The 23,281-nt window shown below is 32.5% G+C and overlaps 1 protein-coding gene across 11 annotated transcripts in view; it reads left to right on the top strand.

Moving 5' to 3' along the window:
* Positions 1–23,281, top strand: part of Ccdc172 (coiled-coil domain containing 172) — a 111,474-nt gene that overhangs the window by 57,784 nt on the left and 30,409 nt on the right. For 6 of the 11 annotated variants that reach the window (XM_010634549.3, XM_010634555.3, XM_010634554.3 and 3 more), the window contains 2 exons: positions 12,597–12,684; positions 13,583–14,031. The exons of 1 other annotated variant lie outside the window; for it this stretch is intronic. In XM_010634549.3, the coding sequence (XP_010632851.1) occupies positions 12,597–12,684; positions 13,583–13,648 (154 nt within the window). In that variant the 3' untranslated portion in view covers positions 13,649–14,031. Of the gene's footprint in view, positions 1–5,450; positions 5,647–12,596; positions 12,685–13,582; positions 14,032–17,342; positions 17,463–23,281 lie in introns of those variants that run through there. 4 more of the 11 variants (XM_033761400.1, XM_010634552.2, XM_010634550.3 and 1 more) reach the window with 3 other exon arrangements.

Below are 23,281 nucleotides of genomic sequence, written 5' to 3'. Positions count from 1 at the left end.
TGAGTTTTGCATGCCTCAAAAATATGTGTTCTACTCAGCTCTATACCCCCTTGATTTAGTAGTAGTAGGAGTCTGTAAAAGAGAGCTAATGGGGTCCTGAGTACCTTTAATGATATTAAATTATGGTAATTCTGGGGTTCAGTATTGGAAAACTCTTGCCTACAGACATAACACATATTCTCCAGAATATGCTCTATCAGAAGTATATGAGATATTTTGCTTTATTTCTGCTTTCCTTATTTTTCAAACTTGAGATAGGAAAGAATTATATTTTGGGCGCCTTCAAACTCCCAGAATCTATTATTTTTTTATTTTTATTCAACACCAGGATTACCAAAATATAGTTGATAGCGATTTTTAAAAATTTATTCAAAATAGTAACATTACAGAAAACTTTAAACATTTTAGACATTTTCTTTACCCGTAGAATTTCTTTTTAGAGTTATTTTACATCTTCTGTAACCAGTATTTGTGCTTGTTTAATACATCAGGAAGCATGTTTCAGAAATAAATCTGAAAAGTCAAAGACACAAGATTTATATTCTGAGCACTTAAAATACAGTGTAGTTTTTGTGAAGAGCATATTTGCAGTGGAAACTGGACAAAAATTAATCTGCATCTTCCACTGAGAGACTAAATGAATCTATGGGTAGTAAAGCAGTGCTATTGCCCTTTCAGTGAAAGTCATCCAGTTAAGTTGGTCATCAAGGTCATATTGATGATCCTTGGATTTATAAGAAGGCATAACCACATGGTATTAAAATACTCTCAGCCTCTCAAAATGGTATACTGGTTTATATATGTATACACTTTTACTAAATATGCATGTATATACACACATACTTATTTTTAAATTGTAACAGTAGGCTATATTAAGTTAAAAATTCAAGCACTATCAGAATGTACAAATATATGTATCCTCTCTCATCTCCTTATTCTGATGCATACATTATGACCATAGTTAAAAGTTTAGTATGTACTTGTCAGTTTATTTTTCTGTATGTGTGCATATGTGCATGTATGCAAATGTTTTCCTGGGTGTTCAGCAGAAATGAGATCATGAACTCACACTGTTCTATAGTATGCTTTATTCTTTAGCAAAATATAGACACGTTCCACATTAATGTGTACTGGTGAATTTTATTCCTTTTCATGTCATTGTGTGGAAATGTCATATTTATCTAATTATTCTCCCATGAATTCTTGCAAATGCAGTTTCTAGATATTTATAATTAGTTGCATTTTTATAAGTGTATCTTTAACTACTTGCAGGAGTGTCTGTAACATTATTTAGAATAAGCATCATTTAATGGAGTAATGGGAATTGTTATCCAGACTACATTTAGTTAATCGTCCGTATTTGCTTGCTCTGTGTTTTCAATAAGACTAACTCAAAGTGGAGAAGTATAATAAAATCGCAGCTGTAAAGTTTCTGCAAAATGCTAGTCAATACCTAACCCATATTATCTTTTTTGAACATTTATAAAATATAACTGTATTTTGTTGAATATTTCTCCTGACTCTGCATCTTTTCTTGTAGAACTTCATCATTTATTCACTAAAAGAAGTGTCTGTACAGCATTGATTATGTAGCCTTCAAGCCAATAGAGATTCCCTGTTTTGTGAATTCTTGGCATATATTACAGCTATTAAAGCTTGGGGAAATTTTTGATAGTGGACTTAATAGATTATTTTAGAAGCCATATTCTGATACAGATATACTTGTCTCCTAAATTTTGAAGTCATTTTGAATATTACACAAGCAATGTGCAATATTACAGTGATCATTTTCTAGATTCATTGGTCTCTGATAATGTCATACAAGTTTGGATTTTTTTCATTTTTGTGTTTGTTTTTATAAATAAATCTTTTTTGGTGTGGGATTGGGGAAGATGACAGATAATATGTGGCAAAAGAAATTCCCAATCTAACCAACCCAAAATTTGGAGTAAGGAATATCTGGTAAGATTCCCTCCTTTTCCAGCTGCTTCTCAGCAGATGACTGGGTCAGCCCTACATACTTGTAAAGGTTCTTACCTGTCTGGTAATGGCGTGGACTAAGGGAAAGCATAAATTAAAAAATTGATAATTCTGCTTTCACATATTTGACTTTCAACTTACTTTTAGAAATAAATTATACATCAAAGGAGACCACTTACAGTACTTTCGAAAAGTAATTTTGTGTTTAAATGATACTAAAACAATATTTATACAAATTAGCATAGAGGAAATAATGTTAAGAAAGTCAAGCTATGAAAAACTACTGGAAAGTAGAAAAAATCTCAAGTGTAATTAAGGAAACCAAAAGGGATAAGAATCACATAAGGTTTAACATATAAAATTTAAAATTCTTTGTGTCAGAAATAACATCCAGGAATGGAAATTGGACAAAATTACAGTATTTGTGGTACAATGCCAAATAAGAGATAACAACTAAATACTAAATAATAATAATAAGTAACAACTAAATTACTAATCAACTGATAAAAATCTATAAGGTAACACTAAAATAATTTTTCATTCATGCATTTATCCAACAAATATGTTAAAAAACTTTTTATTATATACTGTAGTGTTATTAAGAATACTCAAATGAATAAAATTAAGGGGCTGCTTAACAATAAAAGGCAAACTAAAACCACTAAATATTGTGTCTTTCTGTCAAATTTTCAAATGCATTATTAAATAATCATACTCAGAATTGGCCAGGGTGTGGTGTAGAGATGACTCAGACATCACTATTAGTATACATTGCCTATTCAGTATTTAAAATAAAATTAAGATTACACACACACACACACACACACACACACACACACATAAATGTTTTGCAATTTTGACTCAATTCTACTTATGAGCTCTCTCCTAAGGAAAAGCATTTTTTTCTTTTATTGAGTTTATTGGTACATTTTACGTATACAGTACAGTTACATTCATCATTGGGATCTTGTACCTTTACATGACAGGTCTTGGTTCTCATTTTTTCCCCTTGTCCCTCCCCTCCCTTCACCCCTTCCTGCCCTCTCCATTTACAAACACTTTATTTCCATTTTTTCATTTTCTCATATTTTCCCTTATTACCTTTCCCCCACCCTTCCCTCTTTCCCTACACCTTTAGCCCTTTTCTTCCAATTTCACAATGTCAGTTATCTCATTAGGATCTTATGTACTATTACAGTTTATTCACACCAGAGAAACTATTCTGTATTTACACATGTGTGACTTATTTATTTCACTTAGGAGTATATCCTCAATATGTATCCATTTTCCTATGAATGAGTCTAATGTCTCAGTCTTTATGGCTGAGCAGTACTCCATTTTATAGAAAAACCACATCTTTATCCAATCTCCAACTGATGGGCAAATGGACTGTTTCCAAGTTTGAGCTATTACAAACTGTGCCGCTATAAACATGGGTGTGCATACATCACTGTGGTATGATTCTTTTAATTCTTTTGGAAAGATACCCAGCAGAGGGAGGCTGGGTCAAATGGAACCTGTAGTCACTCCAGCTCTTTGAGGTGTCTCCATATTGATTTCCACAGTGGTTGCACCAGTCTTCACTCCCACCAACAATGGAGAAGGTTTCCTTTCTCCCCACAACCCTGCCAACTTTTGTTATTGGTTGAGGAAAAGCATTTTAAGTGCAGAAGCTTTATGCCCAGAGAGTGTTAATAATAATGTTATTTATGACAAAAGAACAGTTCAAATGCTTGACCATAAATTAATAAGTTAACTATGATGTAGCCACTTGGACTACTAAGCATTTGTCTTAAATGGTATAAATTGGCATACATCGTTTACTGGGGAAAATGTATGATAGAATCAAGTAAAAGAAAAAACTAAAAGATAAAGTTGTACCCTTGCTATTATATAGAAACTAAAGATTGCAATGAAATATACCTAAATTTTAACAGCATCTGGTTTAGGTACCAGGACATTGGCTGAAATTTGTCTTAATTTCTACTTCAATTGTAGTTGTGTACAGTCTGATAAAAATGTACATTGTCAAGGGTTTTCTGTGTCATGGAGCTAAGTGAAAACAATATTGGAATGGTATAACAAATAATTAAAGTACTTTACATGGAACATACATTTTGCTAAACTAACTAGCAGTGTTGTTAACTTATCCCAGTCATTATTTGATGATTCAGAGAAAGGTAACTATAACGGATGCAAACTACCTTAGTTATTGTCCAGTAAATGAGTGAACTTCATATCTCCTGTAGCCAATCAGCCTATGCAATGAAGCATAATTTCAGCTTACCATTATATTGCTAGTGTAAATGTATTAATATTCATGCCATTATCATCTAGCTTCTTTTAAAGCAAGCAATGGCAATCTTTTCTTTAAATGCAGATCTAAATTCTACAGCTTGATTATATGCTGAATAGAGAAATACTTGCTATAATTGGCTCTGAATGTCCTCTTTAATTTCAAGTCTTTCATTCTGATTAATAGGTAACTGAAATAGAGAATGGTCACCACCTAATTCTGATGGGTGTAAAAGATCTTACAGAATATGTAGTTCATTTGAACTACAGTAAAGCAAGTATTGATGATATTGGGAAGAAAGCTCTACCATTTTGTTTGAAAAAATAAATATATTAAAATGAGGCTTTACAAACATTATAATAGCAGGATCTAAATACAGTGTGCCAACCCAGCACATTGTAGCTCAGCATTTACCTTCCACTTATTCTTTAAAAATATTTAATACAAATGTCAAACTTGTTTAAACATCTAATCTTCAAAATTAAGTTACTCTCCTTGTTACCTAAATGTTCCTTTAGGATTCCTATTTACTCTTAAATGAACTTCACTTATATAGGATATCATATTGTTATTTTAAATAATATGTTTTCTTTCCCTAGTGGGTCTTTAAATGATACATGTAAACTATGTAATTTAGAAATATAAAAATTATTGAATAACTGTGAATGAATTAAAATATTACAAAAAGGGACAGGGATTTAGCTCTACCGCCTGCCTCACAAGGTCCTGAGTTTGACCCCCAGTACCGAAAACAAGAACAACAACAACAACAAAAATACTATCAAAAATTTACATCAGGTATGGTTCTTATATTCCATATATTCCCTATATTATATCACATATCTTACCCTAGCTATAACTTATGTACAATATTGTATTTTATAGTGTGCATATGTGTTATATGACTTACTTGATTCATTTTCTTGTTTTATTATATAATTTATTTAAATTCATGTCATATATCTGTACATAACCCCATGTATCTATATATGCAAGCCCAAATAGTCGATTCACTATATTTATGTATTTTTAATTAAGTAAAAATAGTATTGTACTGTCTGGGACATGTTCTTTATTCGACACTGCTTCTAAAATTTACCCGTGTACTTCAGTAGCAGTTTGGAGTAAGCTGACCTCGTTTCTCAGTGCTCCTCCAGTAACGACTGTCTTTCAGTTCCAGGGACCTGGAGCTATTTGTACTTCCATCACCTTGCTTCAGCTGTGGTCCCGAGAGCCGTTGAGCTGATAAAGGGATTTTTCTGGCAAGAAACTGATGACAACCACCGCAGAATGTTCAGAAACACAGATTTGTACTTAAAGGAGGACTTTTAGAAATATATTACCTGGGCCAGGGATTTAGCTCAGTGGTGCCGCTGCCTGCTTCACAAGTGCAAGATCCCAAGTTCGATCCACCGTACCAAAAAAAAAAAAAAAAAAAGGAAATATATTACCTGCTGAGTAAAGTGGTTGAACTTCTATTGAAGTGTTTGCTCAACTCAGACGTTAAAAGTATCCAAAAACACAAGCTTGAGATGAAATCACTTCATAAGCAGGGCCACTCATCCAAGAAAAACATACAGAGCTTACTGGAAAGTGTGCAAAATAATCTCCTGTTCAATGGCAACCCAAGGTCCCACACAACCGAGTCACATCTGGAGTGGAAAAATAGATTTTTAATTTTTCTTTTTTTGCAGAAATGTGCAAACTCAAATGGACAGAGATTTCTTCCAAATTACAGAAGTTCCAGCCACTGACAGAATTAGTGCTTGAAGCCAAAGAACTTGTTAAAAATCACAGTAGAAACAATGAATACAAGAAATATCCAGATTTCCCCAAAAGGCCATTGACTGCTCATATCCGATTTTATATGGAGCACAGGGCTCACTACTCCAAAAAGCACCCTGAGCTGAGCAATCAGGAGTTAACCAAAATCCTAGCTGAGAAATAATAAGCAGCTCCCACAGCAAAGCTGAAATATATGGAGGCATTCCATAAGGAGAAGCAGGAGTTTGAAGAAAAACTGGCTGAATTCAGAAAAAAACACTCTGATCTACTTCTGAACTAAAAAAAAAAAAAAAAAAAAAAAAAAAAAAAATCTGATGGTTCCAAGAGGTGCCAAACCAAAGCCCAGAAGAATGTACAAGAAAATGTGAAAAATGAGAGGTCTCCTTCAAAAAATGATGCATTTTGCAAGATTTTAAACTTTCATAAAGAGCCCAAAAAACCCTCCATGGATGGATATCACAAATTTCATCAAGATTCCTGGTCAAGTAAGGAGCTAAAACATTTGCCCATGAAGGAGTGAATGGTACAAATAAGCAGACACTGGCATCGTGTGCCCCAGAACTTGAAAGAACATTATGCAAAGCAGGCTGAGGAGCTGCAGAAACAGTACAGGGTGGATCTGGATCTCTGTCTCAAGACTTTGTCACCCAAGGAATATGCTGCATACAAAAAGAAAAGCTACAGTAAAGGGAAGAACATGACCGTGGCAGGAGGCCCAAGCCCCAAGTTCAGAAAAGCATGCGTGCCATCCTCACCAGCCCAGCACCTGCCAGAAGGACTTAGAAAGGAAAAGGGGCTGAGGCTCTAGAGACAGATGCCTTAGAGATAATTCAGAACAACTATCATCATGCACAGGGATCAAAAAGGAAAATGAAGAAGATGGGGAAGAGGATGAAGGGAGCAACTTCTCAGAGTCCAGCATTGGAGATGACCATGAGAATGGTAGCTTATCTTCCTCAGTGGAAAGCTCAAATATCTGAGCTTTGTTCACATCTTAAATTGTTAGGGAATGCCCACCAAATTCCAGGGTGTCCATGTCAAAGGCTGGGAACTATCCTCTCAGCATCTTTTTTTCTTCCTAGTTTTTACCCTTTCTCTTTCTCCCACTCCTCTCAGTACAAAGGAGTAAAGTGGAAAGATGTGAATTCAAAGCAGTACTTTCTGTATCGATAATATAAACCTCAGAAGTAGTCCTTCCTCAAAAACTATATATTAGCTGATGTTGCCCCACGTTATCCCCCAACACCATGTGGAAATTATTCCATTTAATTAAATCTGTAATATAAACATTGAGATGTGGAAAGTGGGCCACAGTAGCCAAGTGTGAGTGGTTCTGAAGTTTTGCTCTCATTTTATGGGTAATATATTTCTGGATCATCCTTGAGCTTGTGTGTTTTGCCCTTCTCTATGGAGTTTTCCCTCAGGACACTTGTATCAAATCTGGGGTGAGGAGTTATTGATGGGTCATGGGGTAGGTGATTTAAGAAAATCTACAAACTGGTATCTCTCCCTACTCCTTGGAGTCAGCAGTTGACTATTTCCCACCCTTGGAGTTGACAAACTAAGGCAATTGGCAGTATTTTTGTATTTATTGTATTGTATTTTGTATTTTCCCTTGGAGTTGACAAACTAAGGCAATTGGCAGTATTTTTGTATTTATTGTATTGTATTGTGTATTTCTACTGTATTTAGCTCTCAGCTCTCGGTGAGACTTCTATCACTAACTTCAAATATTAGGAAATAAAATCTGTAACACTAAAATAAAATAAAATTTACCCATGTTTGCGACAAATGAATACACTACATTTTTTTTTCTGTTTTCAGTGGCAATTTGTAATGTTTCTGGGTTTTTGCTATCATAGCAGTTGACGTGTGTGTGCTGATGCATACGTACAGGAATTTCTTTATGTCTGATGGAAAAAGAATGTAGGGCACATGAATGTCGAACTTCAAGATAATGACAAGCTGTTTTCCAAGTGTTTAAACCAAATTATACTCCCATTAACACATAATAAAATGTCCAGTTAATCTTTATCCTCAATATTTGACTTTCAGAATTTTTTTCTAATCTTTTTATGTTGGTATTTTGTTGCCTTAGTGTTTTCTTTGTAGGAAATTTTGAGCCAGTTATTTGATTTTTCTCAAGTTACAGTAGACTTTCTGTTTTAAAATAAATTTGGAAAGCTATATTTTTGCAAACTTGTTTCATGTAAGTTTTTAATTCGTGGCACAAAGTTATTCTTTGTATTTTTCTTATTTAGGAGAAAGAACACTTATTTTTATCCTCAAGTTTTTTTATGAAAAACCTATAAAACTCTTCTCTATCTATTCTATCTACCTCCCTATCAAGTAACCAATCATTTACCTTTCTATATTACATATAGCCATGGGTCTGTTTCCAGACTTTCTATTGTATTTCTTTGGTCAGTTTATTTCTGTGCAGTGCTGTTGTAATTACTATTAAGTGCACACTATACGGTTATAACAACTTAATTACTGTTATTTTATAATGAGTTGGTGTAAAGTAGGGCATCTCCTACACCTTATTTTGTGTCTTCACCAAGAGTATTGGTTGTTCTTAGCCCTTTGCTTTTTTTCCATACATTTTTGAATCTGAAAATCTGTGATTGTGATTACAGTAATTCCACTCATCCTTACAGTTCATTTTGGAAGAATTTATATAATTATAATGAGGTCTGTCTAGGAACTTAGAATACCTCCATTTAAAAAATTTTCTTTAACATACTTTAAATTTTTGTTTGTCGATCTTTTATATCTTTACTAAATTTTATTTGGTAAATTTACCAATTTACTATTAAATTCTAGAAAGCTCAACACAAAGAACTTCACATACATAGGGTTTTATTTCCTTATGCATTCTTTTTATAAATATTATATTTTGGTAAATTTGGAAAATTAGTGAATTTTATTTTAAGGTAGCTTATAGTTTTAGATACTGTTGTAAATGGTTCTTTTAAAAAATTGTGTGTTCTAACTGTTCATTGCTTGTACATGGAAACAGAAGAGAATTTTAGATGTTGACTCTATGGCCACTATCCAAACCGAATCCTCTATTTTGAAATATATGTTTTAAAACACATAAAAAGTAAAAAGAACAAGATAATGAACCAAGTATAATGAAAACTCAATTTAGGGCCTGGAATTTAGCTCAGTGGTTCTGCTGCCTGCCTTGCAAGTTCAAGGTCCTGAGTTCGATCCCCAGTACCAAAAAAGAAAACTCAATTTAACAGTTATCAGTTTATAGTCAATCTTGTTTAATGTTTCTCTGTTCACCATTCTTCCATATTACTTTGAACTGAATCATAGATATCCTTTTATATTGTATATCTTCTTAAAAAGAACTTTAAGAAAATGAGAATCTCATACACAGAATAATTAATAGTAATTAACTGATACCATAAAACCTCCGGTCAGGGCTCAAATTTCCAATTATCTTTAAATGTCATTTATTTTTCAGTTTATTTGATTTAGGTTCCAAATAATATCTGCATATATCAGTTGGCTGGTTATGCCTTCTAAATCTATTTTAATATAGAATCTACTTCTTGTTTCTTTTTAAAAATTTGCAGTGTATTTGTTGAATAACAGATTTATTTTATCCTGTAGTGTTAGGGATTTCTTTTAGTCAAGTTGTTTTTTTCTGTATATATTGAAACAGACATTTGTATTTTTCCGTCTTTAATCTCTTAGTATAGTAAATGGCATCATAAATATGTAAACATTAAGATATCCTTATATTCCTGGAATAACTAAACGATCATGGTGTATATTTTCGAATTTATTGCTGTTTGGTTTTGCTGATATTTTAAGATTTTAAATTTACATTTCTGAGTGAAATTGACTTTTCTTTTTATATTGTTGTTCAGTATTGATACAACTTTTTACTTGGATATATTTCTCCACTATTTTTGTATACCAGTACTACATTGTTTCTATTGTCAAAGGTTTAAAGTATGTTTTAATATCTAATAAGGCTAGCCATTGCTCTTTTTCTTTTTCATTGCTTTCCTGAAAAGATAAGCATTCAAGAGCTTTCCTTTAATATTTATTTTTTTCATGTAAACCTTAGGATCAACTTGCCTACTCCTTGGGAGTAAAACTTACTGGCGTTTTAAATTAGGGTCATATTCAATTGATTTAACTTGGAATAACTGATACTTTTATGATATGCCATCAAATAAAAACTCATGTTAGTTATTGATATAACAGACTATGTTTCTATGCAAATTTTGTATCTTGCCACCTTAACTAAATTATTGTTTCATCGATTCTCCAGGTATATTGTTATATCACCTCAAATTAAAGTAGTTTTAGTTCTTTTAAATTGTTATGTCTCTAGTTATGTTCTATAGACTAATTTTGATGGCAAATTACTCCAACAAAATATCAAAAAATAATAGAGGCAATGAGCTTCCTTGTTCCTGACCTTAAGGAGAGTGCCTCTAGAAGCTAAGGTGCTACTTTAGGGACTGACATTTTTGTGTTATATAAGAGTATCCATTAGTTCTAATTTTTATTGAGAATGTTTATCAGGGACACATTTTTAACATTTCAAAGGTTGTTTCAGCCCCTCTGGAAATATTCATATTATTTTCTCCTTGGAAATATTAGAATGGTCAGTTACATTTATGAGTTTGTAATATTTTAAATTAATTTTATCGGCACATTTTAGGTATACAATATAATGACATTCATCATTGGAAATGTATACCTTTACATATGACATTGTATTATTTTTGCCAATATTTTATTTATAATTTTTGCATTGGTATTTATAGATGTATGTGTGTATGCATTATCTTTATCAGGTTATACTTGATTCAAGAAAGTCAGTTGACTGTTTTCTCTATTTGTTATACACTAAATCAATTCATGTTATTTTGGTTTATTAATCTTGAAATGTGTTTTTGCTTTTTGTTCATAGTATGGATGTTTAAAACCTTTCTCCACTGCAAAACAAAAACCTTTTTCTAGTCAGCTATAGTTCCTTGTGAGAAGTAGACAGGGTGGAAGGGTTTAACCTTTAAAGTCAAACGGGAAGCAAGAAATGAAAACTAAGGGACCTGCAGAGACCAGTCATTAAATCAAAAGATACAAAAGACCCTTCCCACTCAAATGATGAGAGCATTGATTTAAATAAGTCGGTACCCTCTCAACTCTCAGAACTGTACTTAGGGTTTTCCTATACAAGGTGAGACTTTGAGACTTTAACTTTCTGTTAAAAAAAAATACACCTTAGAATGGAATGCCATTCCTTTGCCAGCATTCTGAAAGCTCATTTCTTCACATCTCTGTCACACCTGGTACTGACTTTCATTTTAGATATTCTGGTGGTTGTTCAGTGGGATTTCATTGTGCTTTCCTTATATTTTGTTGGTCACTAATAATCACTGATTCATATTTTTACTAGCTACTGGATATCCTTTATAAGAAATTATCAAAAGCTCTAAAAAGAGTTCTGAGGGTTTTATTTCCTTTGTGTCCATTTTCCATTGTGTTGTATAATGCGTTATTTCTTGTCTCTGGTGCCTTATACAGTATTTCCTTGTTGAGTGCTTGGTGATATATTATTATAAGCTCATTTTTTTTTCTCAATCTGTAGAAGGCCTTTGATGTAAACATGTTATGGTTTCCTTTGGAGAGAATTGTCTTTTGCTATTCCTGGTATTCGGGGAATATTGATAATCTAAAATTTCTTCCCTTTGACAGTAATGGGTCAGAAAAGGTCCAATATGATCCATACTTTGCACCTTATTACTAGCCCAAGAGTTGTTTAGTTTGGTGAGAATGATGTTGCTTATATTATCTGCCCTTAGGACTGCTTCACACTCCTTACCTGATTTCAGATCCTAGCTCTCTACCTCCCCAGTTACAGCTCATGGCTTTTAATTATGTTTTCCTTTTTGGAAGACATGTTAGTCATAATACTAGAAAAGAAAATAGTTTCTTCACTGTTATCCACATTAAGTACAAGTATAAAAGCATTTTAAAAATTAAAATTATATAAAAGATTACTTAATTGATAAAAAGGATGATTAATGTTGAATTCTACCTCTCAAATTTAAGAATGTATTTTAATTATGTGTCTATATATTATAAAGTTATTTTTAAATTTTAGAGCAAGTAGATATGTCAAGGATCATTTGTTTTTACTTTAAAAATATTCACGTGAGATTTAGGAGATACTAAATGATTAACCGAGCTATTTAACTTCTTAGTGGCCAAGATTAAATCAGAAGTCTTTAAAGAAGGAACTACATTTTTTCCATTAAACTGGAATTACCAAAAAATTATTAAATATATGTTATTTATTGTCTACCTTATTGCCTTTTTGGTATTTTTCCCCTCATATTTTCATATAGTCCTTACAGAACAATAGAGAATAAATTCTATTTTTTTAGTTTGAACTTCAAATTCTGATTTTTTTCAAGCTACAAACCTTCTCTCTGTGTAATAAAAATTATTATAAAAGTTAGTTGTTCAACTAGTAATATGAAATTTTCTTTTAAAACAGACTTAAGAAAGAATTAGAACTTTATAAGGAAGACGACATGGAAAGTGTTTATGAAACTCTCCAAACAGAAATAGAATTTTTAGAGATGGTAAGGTATAACTTGATTTTTTAACTTCTGTTTAGCATTATTTTAACCTCTGGTAAGGATGATTTTACTAAATTATATTCTTGAAGCAGTTCTTTGCTCCTCTGCAAAACCCAAAAAGCAATAATGACTAAAACTAATGTCAGGATATAAATTCATGAAATGTTTTGAGTTCCTGGAGAGTTAGGTGCTACATAAAGCAAGCTATAGTCAAAGAGAATATTTACAATTTCATTCTAAGTTTAAAAAATTTGAATCTGACCTTACATTTCCTTGACTGAAATTGTTGTGTTATTAGAGGATTAATGCACTGAATGAGTTTAACTATCATAATGCTTAAAAGCTTTTTGTTTTTGATAGTGATAAATTATACTTTTATGATATTTGATTCTGAAACTTTCTTACTATAGCCTTTTATGATCTCAGAAACTTTAGATTCATTTATTAGAAATTTATTTTCAGATTGTGTGGGTGCACTTTAAATTACTGCTTACTTTGATTTTATAAAATTAATACAGTATTTGCCATACTGTATTTTAATACAAGACATATATAGATTTAAAGTATGTTAAAATATAATTTTAGTTTAATATATTACATTTTATTTTATATGTATTTTCTATAAACATTTTCTTGTTCAAAAAGTTCCAATTAAGTTATGTTTAGATTTATGTTTTGTGTAAAACATTGAAAATTCAGAAATGCCAGAGTTGTTGCTGGGCTAAATTTAGATAAGTTTTGTGTAATTCCTTTATGAAGAATTTAGTTTGCACTAGAGATGTAGCTCAGTGGTAGAGTGTAGGATGTTTGCCTAGAATGTTCAAGGCCCTGGGTTCTATCCTTAACACCACAAAAAACAAGAATTTTCCTTATGGATATTTATTATATATTTACTTTTCAGACATTGGCACAGAAAAATCTTCAGAAAAACAACTTTTCAAAAATTAGTGACCCATCTGAGACTTGATCAAAGCATCTTAGAGTCAAATTGTGATGGATACATGAATGGTACCCATTACAACAGATTCATGTGGAAAACATGAGGTCCAGAATATTCAGAGATGTTCATAGCAACAATTAGTTTATTGCCACATCACAACAATAATGTTTCTGTCTTGTTGCTCTCTATAACTCAAAAAGTTTTGTATGGTATGATTTTGTTTCTAAATGGAGAGAAGGGAGAAGTAGATATTGTTTTCCCAGGCTTATATTCCCCTGACTCTTAAGCCAATCTATTCTTTCCAATCTATATTTTTCATTCTTTATTGAAGCTTACCTCAGACTTAGTCAAACACACATAGAAAGAAATGCTCAGATTATTGAATCATTTTTGGTACCATTTTAACTTAAAAGGTGCTTACTTCATTTTAATCTTTCCCTAGTCAGAAGATGTTCATTGACAGAGGTCCTTTGAGACCTTTCATCTGTAAAAGCCAGTTTTCTCCATTTTCTCTTTTGTCTTTGGAGTTAAAGACTAGGGCATCTGAAACTGTTTTCCAGCAATTTGTGCTTAACAGTTTTCTTCCTAATGCCAGTATTGGTTAGAATGAAAATAAGTTGTCTGCTAGGGGAGGTACATAATCTCCTTATAGCCATCAGGATTCATTTTTTCAAGTGGCATGAAAAATTATAATTGAAAATGGTACTTATGGTTAGATCAAACTTAGTATTGCACCATAGTATTGCAAATTTAGTATTGCAAACTTAGTATTGTTAGAAATTTCCAACACCATTTCTTTTTCCTCTGTTAGAACTCTTAACTAGGTAGAAAGATATATTTTCACTAGTGTCTAATAGTATTGTAGCTGTTCAGAAAGGCCTTATTTTAGGTTAGGTGAAGGAAGGGAACAAAATTTACACAATTTAAAATATCCAGTGCTTGTGTTAGAATTCTGATTTTGTGGTTGGACTTTTGTTAGTTAAATGTTAAATATGAAGTGTTCACAGCTGCCTTACATCCATTGTGTTAAGGTAGAATTTTTTGTTCTAGTTTCAGAGAAAGACTTATTTTTTCCTCTGATTTTTTATGAATGTGTTGTTTTACATCCTTATTTTTGAAAAATTAACCAAATGTAAAATTCTCCTTTGGGATGTATAGCAATTGCCATCTGTTTAAGTAATTTGCATTTTCAGAAGTGAGTCTTATTTTTTAAATATTTAAATGCTTAACAAGAAAAAAATAATTATTCCAGTGAATGGCAGTCTATTTTATATGCAAATATAGAGTGAAAAATACTTATTGGGACTGTTCCTGGCTTTAATTCCATCTTATTTGAGTTTATTTGTCTACCCATACTCTATGTCTTGTGAATATTTATTATTGTATGTATCTCATTTTTAACATGCAGAATGAATTTACACATAAAGGTTTTTTTGCTTGACAATAATATTGTTCATTATTGGTTTCGTAGCTAAAGTATTAGTGTGAACTGAGATCACCACCTATTTGTACTACTCACACACAGTGCCATATATGCAGAATAAACTATTACCGATGCTCCCGTTCTTTCACATTTGTGCCATGCAGAATATGTAGATGGAATATTCAGTAATACAATCAGGATTCAAATTTAACTTAAGAAGAAAACCCAAGGGTTCAGTGTTTTAATTATTTCAAAATGTTTTAAATGCATATTTTAAGATTTAAATTAATTTTCATATAATCAAATGAATGATTATTTTGGCACTTCATAGTAGAATAACATAATACACAACCTAAATAATATCAATCAAAATAGCTAGGACTATTTGAATCAATTTAATCAAAGGAAGAAGTTCTCTGAAGCAAAAGAAATGCAAGAATCAATAAAAGTCACAGTATACAAACTAAATTGTGTTATCAATGTAGCATACCAGCATTACATACGGTCTAGATTTTTAAAAAGAATTTATAAGTCATAAAAGTCTTAGGAAAATTATCTGTAATTTTCTAGATAAAAATATGTCTCAAGCTAAATTTAATGACTGGAAGTAAGGCAATTTTTAAATGAATGTACATTCTTTAAGTAAATTCTTTGAATTCATCACATACTTAGTTATAACCAAAGTGAAAACTATCTCAAAGTAATACGGATAACTGTTCTGGGATTCCTGGCATGCCACCATAGTTCTTTAATGAAACCAAAGTTCTTTCAGAAGCAACTTTCTAATTTTCAGCTCTCCACTGGGGATAATATTGGATTATATAGATAGTTTGCTGTCTGCCCCCTCTCCCCCCTGCTGATTAATGGAGCTATTTGGCCAGGATAAAAACAGTAACAAAATTATGGAACATGACCACTAGACTAAAATTTTCTCTCTTCCTGAAATGGGAGGAAAAAACAAAGAAAAGGAAAAGTTTAAGGTATGTATGATGGGAGGATTTCTATACTATCATTTTTTTGTCAATAGAACCGTTTTCTTCCATAAAAGAAAAAAAATTAGCGTGCTCTGCCTGCCTATTTTTTTCTTAGAACTTGATTAACCATGGTGAAATTCAGAAAGTCTAATGTAAGTTTGAAGTCATTGTATTATAATGAATCGAATCTAGAAAATAGAGTCAATTGGCATTGATAATGTATTATAGAGTGGTAATTATTCTGTGAATTATGTTGTGAAAAATCTATTGAATCTTACCAGATGGGCAAGCAGGAATTCAGCTGCTAGGACAGACAACATGCACTGGACAGGCCCTGTTCTAAGTTTTGCTGAGGACAAAGTCCCTTTCTATTTCATACCAATCAATCATACATAACTGTGTCACACTATGATGAATAAATCATTTCTTTGCAGTCCGGAAAACAGTAGCAGTTCAGTGACATGATTAAAAATAAATATGAGACAATTTTAATACTGGGTATACTAGGGTAAGGTGTTCTTTCTAATATATATAGTTTGAAATTTGAAGTTGTTCAATACACTAAAACTATTTTAACATTTGAAGATGATCTATTTTAGCCAAACTTTTATGTTTCATTTTTGACCCATCTTGTCTCTTTCATCATCCTGCAAAACTTAAGTGAACCAAATACGTTTGCCTCTCAGAGTCTAGTTCAGAACATTTTCTGTCAAGGGAATTTCTTTCAGGATGTGAACTAAAAGTGAAAAATATTCTTTGTCATTAGCCTGAAGCAGAGATTACGTCTTGAATTTTGTGCCCCTTTTATCTTAAGATAATGTGTGTGCACACATGTGCATGTGTGTGTGTGTGTTTGTGTGTGTGTGTCTGTGTGTGTGTATGGTAGGAATGGGAAGGATGAAATTACCTTTCAAATTTTTGAGATAGGAACATATAGTTAGCTGCATCTATGCTTTCTAAACATTATATTTTCAAGGTAACTAAGTTTATGTTGGTCTAATGGTCACCTCATCATTACAACGAATAAGCTTTATTTTCTTATTTGATTTACTAACATGACAAAAAATAGCATTGAGACAATGTTAACTAATACTATATGAAAGAATAAAAAATATGAGAAAAGGAAAAACATGGAAACAAAGTCTATGTAAATAGGGAAGGCCAGAGGGGGTGAAGGGAAAAGGGCAGGGAAATGGGGAAAAAACAAGAACCAAGATACATCATGTAAAGCTACAAGATCTTAGTGATGAATGTACCTGTATTGTATACCTAAAATGTACCGATAAGCTTAATGGAAAATAAATTTCTGTTGTTCATTTTATAGAGGATCACATTTATTAAATGTGAGGAAAGTGTGCAGAGTATTGTGTGTTGAAGAACATACTTATTTTTTTGGAGGAAAAAAGAGAGCATAACAGAAAGCCATGACTGATGACAAAATTCTGTCCCAGCTGCTGCTATGAAAAGTATCAAGAGCAAAACTGTCAGAATTGAATGTTTACTTAACCAACTGTCCTTGGTATACAGCAAATTTATCTTTAATAGATCTTTATGAAATCAACAGTGCCAGAATTCAGATGTCTAGGAAAATAAAGAATAAAGTGGGAAATTAATAACAATGACTGACATAAGTAGCTGTTCCAAACCAGGCCCACAGAGGAGAAAATTATTTATATTCTTACTATCCGAAGAGCTACCCTACTCTAATGATTCTAAGTTATTTTCAGACTTGTAATACATTGTCATTGTAATTACTTGGTAAATAAAATTCTGTTAAAATAACATCCTCTTAATTTACATTTAATAAATGCAAATGCAGCTACTAATAATATTTCTGGATATGGCTTTGTGACCACTGAAAGTATTCACAGTATCAAACCACCACTAAAGAGTGTGGTTGCTGACATAGATTTTATTGATGTTAGAAACACCCCTGATTGGCTTTGGATGACATTGGGAAGTCATAGGATCAGTGTAATGTCATCTGTAAAATCTAGTGTCAAGCAAAATTTGTAAAATACTGAGGTTTTATTGTTTTTAATGTTTTTACCTGATAAAGTCAAAGCTCTTGCCAGGTATTTAGCTCAGTGGTGTTGCCTCCTGCCTTGATGGATGATCTGGTTTGTGTGAGGTCACAGAGCAGTGAGCTTCTTTACAGTTTAATTGCTTGTACTTCTGTTCTGACATATCTTAAAGTATTTGGCTTTGATAATTTGTTTGTTATAAAATTTTCACAGGTTAATATTAGAAGATAAGATAAATTCAAGAATTGTTGAAATCATTAAATCATACCTTTGGTACCAGAAAATGCTGATTAATATGAATCATTAATTAAATAAGAATATCTTTCTACACTCCTGCAGGAGAATTAAATCAGTACAAAACAGACTTAAATCTAATGTTACTGAAAATTGACATTCTACTTATCTCTTAAAAGTACTGCCTATTCATCTCATCTTATTATATACAAATGTATTTTTCCAGTTGTCTTCTACGATCTTCGATATGTAAGATGATAACTGAGCTGGGTGCAGTGGTGCATTCCTGCAATCCCAGCCGTGGGGGAAGCTGAGGAAAGAGGACTGCCTAGTTTGAGTCCCTTCCCTGTCTCAATATAAATAAAAAATTAAAGACTGGGATGTAACTTAGTGGTAGAGCACCCCTGGGTTCAATCCCTAGTACAAAAAGAAACAAAAAATAACAGGTTTGGCAATTTCTGAAAATATAAAATAATAGTTACTTTACTATTACCATTCTTTACTACATGCTAAAGCAGAAATGTGGGCTAGCATAAAACTTCTAGAAAGATCAACATGTAAAAATAATCTCTAAGTAGAATTTAACACTCTTGCCCATTTCTTTTTTTTCCCATTTTATTCTTCCTGTCCCTTCTTTTTTCATTCACTCGTCCATCCACCCTGGCTTCTGATACCTCTCAGAACTCGTGTGTACAAGAAGGCTATTAACTCTTAGATTTATTCATAGGAAAATTGATACATATTGAGTATATACTCCTAAGTGAAATAAATAAGTCACACATGTGTAAATACCAAATAGTTTCTCTGGTGTGAATAAATTATAACAGTGCATAAGATCCTAATGAGATAATTGACAATGTGAAATAGGAAGAAAAGGGCTAAAAGTGTAGGGAAAGTGGGAAGCGTAGGGGAAAGGTAAAAAGGGAAAGGAAAAAAATAGGAGAAAATGAAAAAATTGAAATAAAATGTTTGTAAATGGGGAGGGGAGGAGGGGGTGAAGGGAGGGCAGGGACAAGGGGAAAAAATGAGAACCAAGACCTGTCATGTGAAGGTACAAGATCCCAATGATGAATGTAACTGTAATGTATACCTAAAATGTAGCAGTAAACTCAATATGGAAAAAAAGAGCTCATGTGATATCACTCTCCTTGCACATTCCTCTCCAGACACATAAGACTTCTTTTTGCTCCCTAAATTGGCCTAACATTATAGCCTTAGCAATGTTTCACAAGTTGTATTCCTTCTACCTGGGGTGCTCCTTCTTCTGGTCTATGCGTGGCTGTCTGCTTCTGTCAGTTAATTGTCAGTTCAAAGAAGCCTTCCTTTAAACAGCCAATTTAACATAGTTACTCAGTCACACTCTCCTACACTCTAGTTTCTCTTCATGCTTTCTATAATTTCTTTTTCCTTTTAATTACCACTAAAATATAATTTCCATGAGATTCAGGATATTGTCTTGCATGCTGCTTTCTCTTAGCACCTGGAACAGTGTCTGCCTGGTATATAAAAAGTTTTCAAAAATATGTGTTGAAACATGGTTTCAATTGTCCTTTAGTTCATATATATTAATTAAGGACTTAAGTATAAATTATTGATATAAATCCTGATTTCTTTAAAGAAACTGGATTCTTTTATCCCTGCTTATCTTTCTTGGTTGAATTACTTCGCCCTCTCCTTTGTTACTCTTTCTGAATCTGTTTAACCTAGATGAAAAAATGTTAGTGATAATTTTTGCAAAACTGTCTATGCAAAACAACCAATAAAAGCTTTGCAAATAATGTAGAAGAAAATAATGATACCACATTCCATCAGGGAAGAAGTTTGTGGGTCTCTTAGTGGTCACTTATAGCTCTCTATTATCAAACTGGTGATTGGCAGATAATGATTATGAAAGCTTACTTTCCATCAGCTGCTAGAATCGAAAGTGAAAATTGTAATATGCTTACAAGCTATGAATGTGCATTAGAGTACCTTAAAAGCATTAGTTCTCCATGGAAATAGAAAATTTTGAAATCTCTTTACTTCTGTGGTTTTATTCAGTCTTTCTGATCTGAAATGATACAAAATTTAAGCAATCCTGATTTCTTTCAAAACCGTATTTTCAAAAATATGAGTGCCATCTACTGGATTTCTCTGGTACCACACTGAACAGAACGATTCCATAAAATTGGAGGGAATTTTTTTTTTTTTATGTTTGGGAATAACATATCCTTAAAGAAGAGCTATCATTCCTTCTTTCCTTTTCTGCCTTTCTTTCCTTCCCTCTATCTTTATGGAAATATAAAATTTAAATCTCTAAAAATTTTCAACTTTTCAAATATATATGCATATAATTTTAAAATATGTATTTTATAGTAATTTAAAATTAGTAACATGCATGTTAGAGAAAATACAGAGATCTGAAAGTGAAATTTTAGTAATATTAGAGTAATTTCCATTTTTGGTAACCTTAAAAGAGCCTAATTAGTTTATTACATTTTCTTTATTTTTGAACAACAAAAAGTTAATAGTCTTTATGCTTTTAATGTTTATTGCTAATTTTCAAAGATTTATTCATGAATTATTGATCTGTCAAATAAGGTGAAGTCACTCTACTTGAGGTCTTTGATAATGGCCTGTCAGTCAGCTTTACCATCAGATATTTGTTTCCTTTTAAACTTCATTTTAAAAATAAAATGTTCAAGTTCAGAATTCAGTCCTTGAACTCTCATGGTATTGCTTTATATAAGTCATCTCTGATCTTTTTTATCAACGTAAAAGATGAGTATATTGATGATTTTTATCAACAAGGAAAGCCTGCCAGGCTGAGTAAATTGTCAATGTACGTACATTGTCAGTTTCAAAATTGATTCAAATCCAAGACTTCCTGAAGTCAATACCTCTAACAAATGCTGTATTTGTTAATTCAGGATGACTAGGAACTGACTTGCCTACGTTTAGAAAAGCAGTAAAGAGAGTCCTTTTTTTTTAGACAGGCTGGCCTTGAACTCACTGTGTAGACCAAGCTGGCCTCAAAGTTGTGGTGGTCCTTCTGCCTCAGCCTCCTGAGGACTGGGATTACAAGTGTGCACCACCATGTCCGGTGAGAGTCTTTTCTTTAACAGATACAGATAGCAGTTTGCTTAGCACCAAGAATGTTTAAACTCTCTTCCAGAAGGGAAACCACTGCTAATCCTTCCCATCATGTGTGGAGGTAATTGTAATAAAAATAGTCATTCTTTTCCTATTTTAGACACCTACTCCTTTTTTCTGCTCATTGTCTCCCAGCGCCTCCAGGAAAACTGAACAATCTGTCTTTGCCCCATAGTTTTTCTAGATTTTGTATTATCCAGCCGTGGTATAATTATTAGTCTCCTCTGGATTGCAAACTCTGGGAGGCAGGAATTGTCATTCATTTGTGTATGGTTTTCCAGTGCATATCAGAGTGTCTTGCAAGTACCAACTAAATGTGAAAGACTTCACGTACATAAACAACATACTTCACATACTTGATATGTTGAATAGGTTGTCTAAACTGGCCTAGGACCTAATTATTTTTACTATCCTTGATAAAGGAATGTACATTTCGCTATTTAAATATTGTAATTAACGTTGTTTTAAAGAGGCCTGCCCCTTTTTTTCAATTCAAAAACACTTTTTCAGGTGATTTCTCCTCTGAAACTTAAAATTTCACTCAGTATAACCAATTGTCATTTGCCATCACAGTAGGACCTTAATAATGTTGAAAGGGAAATAATCATTAGTGTGGAAACAACTAAAAATGGGTGGAAGAAGCATCTACAGGAATAACTTATGACAGCCTACCATAAGTAGATAATTTATACATAAAGATCAGTGGCAGAAATACTTCTTAGGAAAGGATGCATTGGTGAACTCCACTATACAAGTGTAGAAAAGCTGACTTGACTAATATAACACTGTGCTAAATGGGTTATATCCATGTTTAATTCAGTTCTAATTTCATAAAACTTCACTGATTAGGTTACCTGGGAATGAATATGCTTATTTGAAATAGTAGGCAACCGAGTCACTTTTTGCTCTGTGAAAAAATAATGCGGTTTTAATTTTACTTGAATACTTGAGACTATTTCCTTGTTTTAGTGTCTAAGATAAGATTATGAGTTTACATATTGTACCAAAGTCGGTTGTATTAATTTTCCATTGCTGCTGTGACAAATCAGTACACAGTTATTATCTTACAGTTCTGAAGGTTAGAAACCAGGGGTGGTTATCACTGGACTAACAGCAGAGAAACAGTTCTTCTCTAGGCCCTCAGGAGAATCTGTTCTTGTCTTTTCCTGCTTCTTCCATCTCCAAAGCTAGCCTGTTGGGCTGAATTCTTCTCTTTTTTGATCTCCCTGGTTCTTTCTCTTATGCTTCCTTCTTTTTCTTCTTCTTTTTTGTGAATATTGAGCCCATTGAGTAATCCAGAATAATTTCCCCATCTCAAGATCAGCTGCTTAGCAATATAATTCCATCTACAATTTAATTACTCCCTGCCAGTCAGTGTAACATATTCATAGGTTTTAGAGTTTAGGATGAGGATACCTTTTTTATTAAATTTATTGGTATATTTTAGGTATACAGTACAGTTACATTCATTATTGGGATCTTGCACCTTTACATGACGCAACTTGGTTCTTATTTTTTTCCCCATTCCCCTACCTCCCTTCAACCCCTCCACCCCTCCCTATTTACCAAGCTTTGTTTCTGTTTTTTCCTTTTCTCATATTTTTCCTTTCCCCTACCCTTCCCACTTCTCCCACCCCTTTAGACCTTTTCTTCCAGTTTTGCATTATCAATCACACATTTCTATTCTTATTTACACTTTTAGTTTCTCACACCAGAGAGAGAGAGGCATTATTTTGCCTCCAACATCGAAGAAATGTTTGTGTTCTTTAAAAATAAGTTAAAGTAGCTTTCTAAATTATACAGCACATTTTCTAAGTATTTTTAAATTGGGTTAAAATTCGTTATATATTTTACTTTTTATGATTTTTGCCTA

This window comes from Fukomys damarensis, unplaced genomic scaffold (genome assembly GCF_012274545.1).
Source record: "Fukomys damarensis isolate Sample0158 unplaced genomic scaffold, DMR_v1.0_HiC HiC_scaffold_8, whole genome shotgun sequence".
Lineage (NCBI taxonomy): Eukaryota > Metazoa > Chordata > Mammalia > Rodentia > Bathyergidae > Fukomys > Fukomys damarensis.
Note: the sequence above shows the minus strand (reverse complement) of the source record. Positions and strands in the feature narration are given on the sequence as shown.